General features: G+C 47.4%; 1 protein-coding gene across 3 annotated transcripts in view; it reads left to right on the top strand.

Moving 5' to 3' along the window:
* The window catches only part of CACNA1E (calcium voltage-gated channel subunit alpha1 E), a 302,886-nt gene that overhangs the window by 93,497 nt on the left and 197,691 nt on the right, over positions 1-11,698 (top strand). For all 3 annotated transcript variants that reach the window (XM_007448509.1, XM_007448508.1, XM_007448507.1), the window contains exons 4-6: positions 733-836; positions 2,174-2,326; positions 3,485-3,666. In XM_007448509.1, the coding sequence (XP_007448571.1) occupies positions 733-836; positions 2,174-2,326; positions 3,485-3,666 (439 nt within the window). The remainder of the gene's footprint in view (positions 1-732; positions 837-2,173; positions 2,327-3,484; positions 3,667-11,698) is intronic.

Here is an 11,698-nt window from a genome sequence, read left to right as displayed (position 1 = left end):
CCCGTGTCCCCTGCATCGGCAGGCGGACTCTCAACCACTGCGCCACCAGGGAAGCCCGGATTGTTATGGATTTTTGTTGTGTGTGTGTGTTCCTGGATATGGCTGTGGAAGTAGAAAAGTGGAAACAAAGAAACCAAATCCAGGTCACACAGTGATTTGGGGGCGATTATAAAAATACTGCATGGGGACCAGTGACGTTATTCCTTAAGTATAAGCATCAGAGTGATTGATTTTGTTTGGTAAAAATTCTAAGCGTCAAGGTAAAGAAGAGTGAGTTACTCCTTTACTGCAGTTAATCCAGAGAAATTTCCTGAAGGCGATAGGAGACAGGGGAATCTAAGGAAATTTTAAAATAAAATATATGAGGCCCTTGGCAGGTTGGAAAGAGGGGAAGGAAATTGGCAAGGGGCAGAGAGGAGGGCAGGGGACACGGTTTCGGGGCAGGGATGAGACAGATGCTGGGGACCTTGTGTTTTACTAATGATTTGGAGCTAGGATTCCAATGTGATGATCAGTTTTCCTTCTTTTCGAAGTGAAATCCAGATGTGGCTAAATTTAATTCCCCTCGGAATCACTGGTGATTCACCCAAGCTCAGGTGCGCCCACACGCAGCTGGCATCAGCTCTGTGTGCTTTCCAGGCTGATGATCCTTCCTTAACCCAGCTTCCCCCAAGGAACAGCGGGAGAAAGGCAGACTGTGGTAACCTTGACCTTCTGTGTCTCCATCTGCAGCATCCTGGCCACTGCGGGAACCCACTTCAACACACATGTGGACCTGAGGACGCTCCGGGCTGTACGTGTCCTAAGACCCCTGAAGCTCGTGTCGGGGATACCTAGTGAGCACCTTTCTTCTTTTTCCTCTGCTGATAGCTTTACTGATGTGTCCTCAACCAGATCCAGGGTCGAAGAGAATTAGGGATAAACAAGAAATAATTTCTCCTGAGAGGAAGCCCCTGCAGTAATAAATAGAGGACCTGCAGCAATCTGGCATCACCTTCCACTTTAAAATTTAGCAGATTTTTTTCATATTTAAAAGATACTGAAAGATCTTTGTAAACAATTGGGAAAGTAAAGGAAATAATAGAAAATGAAGAGCACCCATTATCCTATCACTCAGAAATAACTTTTGTTAACATTTTACCATATTTTTTCATTCATTTTTTCCTGTGCATTTTAATGTGATTGGGATAATGCTGTAATTTTGGTATTGGATCCCATCATAAGCATTTGATTTTCCTGATGTTAAAAATTCTTCAGGGCTTCCCTGGTGGTGCAGTGGTTGAGAGTCCGCCTGCCGACGCAGGGGACACGGGTTCGTGCCCCGGTCCGGGAAGATTCCACATGCCGCGGAGCGGCTGGGCCCGTGAGCCATGGTCGCTGAGCCTCCGTGTCCAGAGCCTGTGCTCCGCAACGGGAGAGGCCACAACAGTGAGAGGCCCGCGTACCGCCAAAAAAAAAAAAAAAAAAAAAAAAAATTCTTCAGGAATATGATTTTTAAACCTGTATTATAGTCTGTCTTACATAGTCCCTGACTTGGGTAGTCATTTCTGTGTTGCTATTCATTTAGGTTATTTCCAGTTTTCTTTTTCTAACTAGAAATAGGGCTGCAACAAACATCTTTTTACTTAAATATTATTCAAATCTCTGATTATTTTCTTAGGCTAGAATCCTAGAAGGACAGTTTCTGGGTCAAAGGATGTGGCGTTTCACGAACAGTGGTTTTACTAATTCTGATTCCGCAGCAGTGGGTGGGAGAGCTGGGTCTGAGATAGAGTTGTGGGGAAGATGAACTTTTTCCTCGTTCTTACAGACTTATAGCCTAGCAGAGCTGGGCCTAATTCCCTTTAGGAAAGAAGCATATTCTAAGAAGTTTCACCTGTAAGAGGAATCCAGAAGACAGCGTGGGTGCGGTGAATAAGGGAAGGGTGATAGGCATGTAAATGATCAGGGAATGGTGAGGAAGAGGTAGGAATTGGCCCCTAGGGGAGGGGGTGATGGCCGTCTTTGGCTTGACTTCTCCTGGTTATCCCTTTGTGAATTGCTTTATCATTTCAGGATCAATGGTTCTTTTCCCTCAAAGACTTGCCCCTCTTCTTCCAGGAAGAAGTCAGCCTGCCGTATCAGGTGGTGCTAAGCGAGGGTTCCATTTATCATTCTCTCGCTTTCCTTGTAGGCCTGCAGATTGTGTTGAAGTCCATCATGAAGGCCATGGTGCCTCTTCTGCAGATTGGCCTTCTGCTCTTCTTTGCCATCCTGATGTTTGCGATCATTGGCTTGGAGTTCTACAGTGGGAAGTTGCACCGAGCTTGCTTCATGAACAGTTCAGGTAGGGTCACTATTTTCTGACGTCTGCTTCTTCCTTCCTCTCTGCTCTGGTCATCGGGGTAATTTCAGGGCATTTGGAAGCTGGTTGGAAAAGTATGTCCTATCCCAACCCTAGAATTAGAACCAGAGACTTCCTAGTCAGCAGCTTTATGAGGCACAACCAGCCTAAAGATCCCCATTGTGCATTGATACCGCAAAGCGAATAACCTCTTAGGTTTATAGTTTATTTCAATAGAAGGTCTCAGCTGCCCCATCCCTTGGTAGGAGGCTATCAGAATGCATGTCAAAAACCTTCTGCCTGCAGAATTACCCTTTGTATATGGCCTCGTTGGCCCACAGCCAGAGACACCAGGAGTCCGGAGTCAGATCTGGGGCCCTCCAGATCTTGGGGACATTTTCCATCCATGCTCGAGCTCCTGACCTTCCCCCTCTCTGCTGTGACCCACACATAGTGTGGAAGAACTGAGGGAGTTCTGAGCGTGACTTGGCAGGGGTGCTTGGGAGATCAGCAGCGTACACAGATCTGGCATTCTTGTCTCCCTGTATCTTCTTTGTTCTTTTCAAGTTCAGTAGAGTGCTTTAGGAGGAAAGGGGGCAGGGGAGAGGTTGAAGGAGCCCGATTAGGTGCCATGTTTTTATGAAAAGAATCTTCAAAGGACACCTTTCACGTTGGATTTTTATTTTTGTCTTATTTAAGATGAGGAATTTCGGCCATAAAAACAAGGAGTTAAGATCCACGGAAGGGACTGTAGTTTATGATTGTTCCCAAGGGACCCAGAAAGAACGAAGAGTCTATGCTGGAGTCTGAAGTTAGAAAGTCAGTAAGATTCTACCTTCAGCTCAGACCTTTCTGGGTGACCCAGTCCTATAAATTCCCGTGGGACTCAGGAGAAGGTGAAGATGTGACCTGACGAAAGAGGGGGTGGGGGGGCATGTGGAGGAGGCTTCATTTTCACAGGAGGTTGGGAAACATTGGGCTGAACGCATGGTATGTGAGCTGTGAGGTGCAGAGATGCCAGAGAAGGGTAGGAGCTGGAGACAAAGAAGGACAAACCTTCCTGTGGGAAATAGAATTGCACGCTTGTGGCCTCCTGGGATCATTTCCAGCTCATGCTAAGCATCGTGTGGTTTATCCCCCACCCTCCAAATGTGTCTGCAGGTATTCTAGAAGGATTTGACCCCCCTCACCCATGTGGTGTGCAGGGCTGCCCAGCTGGTTATGAATGCCGGGACTGGATCGGCCCCAATGATGGGATCACCCAGTTCGATAACATCCTTTTTGCTGTGCTGACTGTCTTCCAGTGCATCACCATGGAAGGGTGGACCACCGTGCTGTACAATGTGAGTAGAGCTGGCGAGGGGCCGGAGCAGGAGGGAAGGATCGTGGAATGGGGCTTCTGGCATGGTTTGGGCTAGTTAGTCTGGGAAAAGCGATGTGTGTGTGTGTGTGTGTGTGTGTGTGTGTGTGTGTGTGTAGACTCAACCATGGTAGCCCCACGGGCTACCTTTTCCCTTCTAACCTGATTCTGTCTGTATAAATAATGGGTGGAACATGGGGTAGCTTACAAAAAGCCCCCTTTAGAAGGACTTCTGGACGTAATCTATACTTAGCAGTTTATTTGCCTCTGTTTTTTGGCCTCTTGCTAAGTACACAGCTTCTTAATGTAGTTAGGAAATTACATGCCATATTTGATGGGTGAACTGCTAGTTAGATCAACTCAGCCGTTTTGTTCTGCTACTGGTTCGACATGGTGGTGGGATTCAGTGAGGGGCACCAAGAGGTATAGATTTGTTGGTTGCTGTCTTCAAGGAGCTTACCACTGGTCTGGGAAGGTATTCCAGTAGTTCCCACCCCTGGCCGCACACTAGAATCAGCTGGGAGGGAGCTTTAAAAATTTACACTGCCTGAGCTCTACTCCAGACAAGTTAAGTAGGAATAGCTAGGGATAAAGACCTGTCATTGATTTTCTTTTTAAAGCTTCCTAGCTGATTCGAATATGTAGCTTCCCTCAAGAACCATTGCATTACATGCACATAAGTAACACGCTTAGTTGTAAGACTCACTAGGGATGCTTGTTGAAAATTCTGATTCACAGGCCCTTGGAGATCTTGATTTCATGTGGCTTTGAATAGTTGGTGAGCTGAGCTACATTTTTTACACGTGCCCCTGGTGATTCATGTGATCAGGCACGTTGGGAAAGTTCTGAGTTGGTGTACAAGACAAGGCTATCTGACTGTCTGTGTGGGATGTTGGGGTGACCACTGAAGTGTCTTCCACCTCCCAGAGTCTGATCTCAGCAAGTTATGAAAGGCATGGTGCAGAGTCTAAGTTCTAAAATGAAAGGGTGGGGAGGTGTGTGCTTTGATGCATAGGAGGCCTGGGGCGGGCAAAGCAATTTGGGCAAATTGTCTTTGTAAACAGGTGCTCATAAAGGTCTGTACCCTCCTATGCATACAGCCAGCCCACCCCAAGGCAGATCCCTTTGGAGCAATCATCCGTCTTACTTGCCCTCCCACAGTCTACCTTTACCTTTCCTTCTAACCTGATTCCGTCTGTATAAGTAATGGGTGGAACATGGGGTGGCTCACAGAAAGCCCCCTTTAGAAGGACTTCTGGACATAATCTATACTGGAAGGAAAGGAAATGCTGTCTCAGGAGAGACTCAACCAGATTGTCATGGAGGAAGAGCCAGGGTCTGCATAAAGCCCGTACAAGTAAGTACCTAGTAAATGTCCATCACTAACCTGGACCCATTCCCAAGCTCACAGGCAGGTAGAGCTTTGCAGAAAAGAGCCACAGGCTATTATGCTGAAGCTCTACAGGGCAGTGAAGAGGTCCCAAGGACCAGCATATGCCCAGAAAGCCCAGGGGTTATGTGTGACCTAGAAAACCCTTGAGGACACTCTGGGATTCTCACCAGTTGTGGGGTGGCAGGAAGGAGGTCAGGGAGGCGAGGTTTATGAGCCCAGTTGCTCCTCATTTGAGATGTGAAGGTTGTCTTGAAGCCGTGTCACTCAGATTAACCAGGCACCTCTGGAAATGACAGCACTGTCCCCACAGCGGCTGGTGTCATTTGTGGGGCTTTGGGAGGGATGTATTTCAATTATATGTGTAGACTCACCTAAGTGATGTGATAAATGCATTGAAAGCCTGAAGGGAGAAGTGTTGCATTTGAAGATAAAGGCGAGATATGTTGGTCCTCCGGAGCCAAGGCTCAGAAGGTACTGAGATAAACAGGAATCACTCATCACTTACATTAGTTCCTTCGTTCATTCATTCATTCTTTCAACATATATTAGTGAGCATCTGTGATGTGTCAAGCAGTGTGCTAGGCACTGGGGAAACGGAGAAAAACGTGCCATGATCCCTGCTCTCCTGGTGCTCTCTTCAAATTCCAATCTCTCAGGGCTTCCCTGGTGGCGCAGTGCTTGAGAGTCCGCCTGCCGATGCAGGAGACGCGGGTTCGTGCCCCGTTTCGGGAGGATCCCACATGCCGCGGAGCGGCTGGGCCCGTGAGCCATGGCCACTGAGCCTGCGCGTCCGGAGCCTGTGCTCCGCAAATGGGAGAGGCCACAACAGTGAGAGGCCCGCATAACGCAAGGAAAAAAAAATAAAAAAATTAAAAAATTAAAAAATTTAAAAAAAAAAAAAAAAATTCCAATCTCTCTCAGGTTATCTATCCAACATAGGTATGGAGGTCACCCAGAGACAGTGAACGCAGGTGTGCTCTACCGAGGAAGCAGGGCAAAGAGGTCAAGCTGCAGATTCTCTGAAACCTTTGATTGCCTGGGCTCCCAGGGCCACAGACTCACAGTACCTCTGACAGTGACATCAGTCATCGAACTTCAGTTTACTGAAGGCCTCCTGCTACCCCTGTGGCTGGGTCCAGACTTGAGGGAACTCAATGAGCTGTTGGGCTGGTTTCCAAAAAGTGGCTGCTTATGGGGCAGAATGAACTCCTGCCCACTTTGAAATGACATCACTTTCCAAAGCATTGGATCTAGGGGGAGGGCATGGAGCCAAGAGTCCACAGGCAGAGGTGATGGTCGTAGTTAGATGGGTAACTACCCCTTGATTCAGGAGAAGGTGGATGAAAAAGGCAATTTTCAGCCAGTAGAACAAGGACAAAGTCTGGCTCCTTAGGAAGAGAAGGCGCCATCAAAGTCTGGGCTTCCTTTGAGCAGGAAACTGGGGTGGAAAGTATGGCCCAGGCAGAGCTCTCTTGCAGGAGCTGGATGCGCATCCTGGAGTTAGGGTTCTCTGCTACTAGAGGAAGGTTCAGAGCTGTGGACTCTTCAGTCTGGTGGGCGTAGGGCTTGCAATATATGGTGGAGTCACATCATACAAGCTTTTGTTAAAGAAACCAAAATTCAACTGAGTGAATTTCAAAGATGTTATTGACTTTATTCAGCCATTCATGAATTGGGCAGCATCCCATCTAGCAGCTGGAAAGGAGCTCTGAGGAGCTGTACAAAAAAAGAAAGACTTTTATGGGCAGAAGGGCGCTGGACCAGGAAGTTAGTAAAAAGTGGATTAGTTGTGGCAAGGTCACTTTCCTTTGGCGCGTGGCAGGGTTTTATCAGGAAGATGCTGGTGCAGATGACTCACCTGATCACTAGTGCTGAACAGGTGATTCCTGATTGACTGGTTTAAGAGCCCATTTGTGGGAGAGGCTGACACTGAAATGAGGTTTTGGATTGGTGACATGGGGCTTAGCATAACCTGTTGTCTCGTTTTAAACACTTTTAATTTACCCAAATTCAACCATTTAGCTTGGACAGGAAAGAGGATCCAGGATGGGGAAAATAACAATTTAAGTAGTACAGACTGGGCTTCCCTGGTGGTGCAGTGGTTAAGAATCCGCCTGCCAATGCAGGGGACATGGGTTCGAGCTCTGGTCCAGGAAGATCCCACATGCCATGGAGCAACTAAGCCCGTGTGCCACAACTACTGAGCCTGTGCTCTAGAGCCCGCGAGCCACAACTACTGAGCCTGTGTGCCACAACTACTGAGCCCATGTGCTGCAACTACTGAAGCCCGCGCACCTAGAGCTCACGCTCCACAACAAGAGAAGCCACTGCAATGAGAAACCTGTGCACCTCAACGAAGAGTAGCCCCCGCTCACCGCAACTAGAGCAAGCCTGCACGCAGCAAAGAAGGCCCAACACAGCCAAAAATAAATTAATTAAAAAATTTTTTTAAAAATAAATAGTGCAGACTAATTCACCTACCACCCCTCTCCCGCTTATGCCCATTGGAAGTATGAGATTAGAGAAGCCTAGGATCTTGGTTGAAAACGTGCAGATTCTGAAAGCCCATGTCAACGATACCTGAGTATTTATTTTTCTTCTCTTAATTTTAACTTAAGATTTTTTAATGACAAAACTTTACATATATATTAGAACTGGTTACACACCACTGAATTAACTATGAACAACTAGTCAGCTGAGTACTCTAAATAGATGCATGTATATATGTATGTTTCTACATAGAGAAAAATTACCCACTGTGCCTTTTATTATTACCACTGCTAATAAGACGCAGGTATAACTGTGTTGATTTCCCTTTCTACCACTATTCCTGGAAGGCCCAATTCACCCAGCCACTGTATTTCTTCACAAAGGCCACAAAGTAAAGGGAGTCCCTATTTCCCCGTCCAATGCCTCTTCTATTCAGTGGTTACAACAAATCCGTACGATTTATTGGCGCCAGTTATAACCAAACCATTAGGAGAACTTTCAGGTTTACACTGTACGCAGAAGCTCTCTCAAACATGTGGACTCAGTTTAACCTTTTTCTGTGTAACTTAAATGCTTCCCTGGTGTCTGCACCCCTTTTCTGCTGCACAGACCCTTCCTAAATGCCTCCTGTGACCTTGTATGGCTCTGCCATTGATTACCGTTGACTTCATTTGCATGTAGCTTTGCTCATGAGCATGCATGATTGTAAGGGTGGGGGAGAGTTCCCATTGTCAGGGCAGCCTGGAGTCCTGCGTGCTGTGCTCAATTTAGTCTCTCCCAAAACTTCAACTTGGCTTGGTCACACTCCAACTGTATTCTTGGCTTCCCTCCCTCTTGTGGTAGAAAGATGCAAAGCAGTCTACGGTTCTGCTGGCTGCTTCTTCCTGTTTTGACTGTCTCCCCAAAGGTCTCCTCCATTTGCAGACTCTCCCCTCTTCTTTCGAGTTTAATTCCTTTCATTTCTTCTAATCTGGATATAGGTGTTGCTTCTCCAGGACAGCACCTTCTCCCTCAGTGCTGTTCACTCCACAGATGTTACCGTGGCTCCATTATTAACTTCTAACCTTCCTCACCTGGGTATGAGATGTGGCTCTCAGATCTGGCTTTCTCCCGATTCTGGTCTGAGTCTGATTTCCCTGTCGTCCTTCTGGTTTTATGTTCTCTGCTGTTTGTGGTACCAGGAATATAATATACAGATTGCAGGGGTTCCCATTCGCTGTCTGCAGTTCCTCCAATCTGTGCTCTTCAAGTCCAGTAGTTTTGATCTGTATTTCTACATTTCATCTGTATTTTTCATCAAGCTATTTCTCTTCTCACCTGGTGTTGATAACTCTTGCAAGATGTGGACATTTCTTGGAGGTGTGCTGTTCTTTGGCTTCGCAGGTGCGCCAGCTATATCTGTTATGACTGCCTCGGGGCTCTGTGCTGCTGCGGGGAAGATTTTTATGTTTCCTGGCTTTTGGAAAGGAGAGGCAACCTTTGTGTGGTCTGATGCTTTCTGAGAGTCTTCCTCACTCTCAGAAGTCCTTTGGTCTGTGACAGAGCCTGTGACTCTCCTTAAGTTGCCTTCTCCCAGCTACACGTAGTTAATATGTGCTAAATGGTTAACAGAGAATTCACTTTTTGCCTCGTTGCTGAAAAAATAATTCTGTGTATACAACATATAATCGTTGTATGTTGAAAAAATAATGCCATATCCGAGGGTTGGTGGAAAACTGCCATCTCCAGCTTCCTGAAGTTTCTCTGATTTTATAGTATCTGCAGAGAACGTGTTCGGTGCTGAGCTCCATGCGACTAGGGAATGTTGTCTGCTCATCTCTGCTTTAGTTTTCATCACCACCTCCTCCACACGCTCTGGGAACAGAACATACTCAGAGCTCATTTGACAGATAGGGGCCAGGAACCTGCCATCATCTTACGGTGTCAGAGTGATAAGGTGTACCAGCTGACCTAGGATAAGGTGTCTAGTTGGTAAAATTTGTAGACTCCTGTAACCGATCAGTCATGCTCTGGAATAGGCTGTTTTTTCCCCCACATCCCTGTCTGTGCGAGCCTGTTCCCGTGTCCTTGCAGTTGTCTGGGTCCCTGTAATACAGATGACACCTGGAATCTGATACCTGTGTCTGTTCACCTGTGACTTGTCTAATACACAAAGGGATTAATAAATGGATACCGGAAGTTAGTCTGCCCCTTTCCCATGAAGGCTGAGAGGTGAAGTAGATGGGGGGGAAGATGAAGAATTGAGTTTGGACATGAATGAAAAATTTGCGATGCTTATTTGATTGACATGGTGGTGTAAGGAGAGAGTTGGGTAAATGAATTCAGGGTAGAAGCCTAGGCTGGAGATAATAAATTTGGGAGTTTTCTGTGTATAGAGTGGTATTTAAAATCCGAAGACTGGATAAACCATCAGGGAAGGAAATATCTAACTATAGAGAAGAGGTTTCAGAACTAAGTTCCAGCGTTAAGATGTGGGTGAGTTAAGGAGTTAGCAAGAAGACTGAGAAGGAGCCGTAGGGGGGCAGGGTGTCCTATAGGCCAAGGGAAGAGAGTGCTTCAGGAAGAAGTGGCAGTGATCAGCTGAGTCAGATGCTGCCTAGAGATGGGTCAAGGGAGATAAGGGCTAAGAATTCATCATCAGAGGCCAGGAGGGGAAAGTGGGAGGGGAGGAAACCCGATTGGAGAAGGTTTAAGAGAGGTTTGGAGACAGCCATACAGACTGTTGTGTTGAGTTTTGTTGAAAGACAAGCAGAGAGAGTGGGGCAGGTAGAAGAAATACCATTTGCTGTTTGGTGAGAATGAGTCATTCAAGGTAAACATCATTGCTGCTGGAGAGAGAGGACAGTTGGTGGAGCAGCCTTCTAAAGCAGGTGAGAGGGGGTGGGCTCCTAGCCCATCAGAGCACAGGTGGAGGGCCAGGCTTGGAGCCCAGCTTCATGGTTCATCCATAGTCCTAGGAGGGAGGCTGCAGAGGCTGGGATGGGGGTAGACGTGGTGACGAAAGCATGTAGAAATTCCCCTATTGCTTCTGTTGTCTCCGTGAAATGAAAGTCAGGTCAGCAGCAGAAGGTGGGAGGAGGGAAATGCTGGAAGTTTGAGCGAGGGACTGAGTGCAGTGGGGATCTGATCGCAGGGCAGCATTCAGGACCCACTCGGGGTTAATGGTGCCGGGGTGAAAGTGAGACCGGTGAATGCGTTGTGTTTTCCTGTAGTCACATTTGGCCCCTGAGGTTCAGGCAAGGAAGTAGGTGGAGAGTTGGCTTTCACCAGAGTAGCTCTAACTGGTGAGCACAATAAAATGAGAATCAAGAGAGGTGGAATTTGAGCTGGGTAGGGAAGAAAGAGGTGGGGAGGCGGGAGGAGACTGTGAAAAGGGAGTAAATGGATTATAGGCCGTTTTTCAAATGTTACTCTGGAATCTCCTGGACAAATTCAGTCTATGGAGTGAGTTTGAGAAACCTGTCTCATTGCATAGAAGACGTAGGAAGTGAGCTTTAAAACCAGCTGTTCTGATTTCTGATTCGGCGCTTGAACTCCCCCCAGTAGAGGGAGAGTGAGTGAGTGAGGGGTGTGTGTCCCCGTGAGCAGAGTAAGCTGTGACAGAAGGTGTGGCACACCTCCTGGGCCCTCCCAGACTTCACTCCTGGGCACCTCGCCCTGCGTCAGCCCAATTCAGAGCATTGACTGGGGAAACTTTGGGGGACTGAAACCTACCAGGCCCTCCCACCTTCCTCACTAGCATTGTACTCTGTAATCCCGTTTTCCTCCTCAGAGTGTCTCTTTTTTTTTTTTTTTTTTGCGGTACGCGGGCCTCTCACTGCTGTGGCCCCTCCCATTGCGGAGCACAGGCTCCGGACGCGCAGGCTCAGTCAGCGGCCATGGCTCACGGGCCCAGCCGCTCCGCGGCATGTGGGATCTTCCCGGACCGGGGCACGAACCCGCGTCCCCTGCATCGGCAGGCGGACTCTCAACCACTGCACCACCAGGGAAGCCCCAGAGTGTCTCTTTTTAAAAACACATTGAGGTGGCTGGACCTAGAGTCTGTCATACAGAGTGAAGTAAGTCAGAAAGAGAAAAACAAATGCCGTATGCTAACACACATATATGGAATTTAAGAAAAAAAAAATGTTAT

The sequence above is a fragment of the Lipotes vexillifer genome, unplaced genomic scaffold (assembly GCF_000442215.2).
Source record: "Lipotes vexillifer unplaced genomic scaffold, Lipotes_vexillifer_v1.1 scaffold76, whole genome shotgun sequence".
Lineage (NCBI taxonomy): Eukaryota > Metazoa > Chordata > Mammalia > Artiodactyla > Lipotidae > Lipotes > Lipotes vexillifer.
The sequence above is the reverse complement of the archived record's forward strand: the minus strand, read 5'-3'. Positions and strand labels throughout refer to the sequence as shown.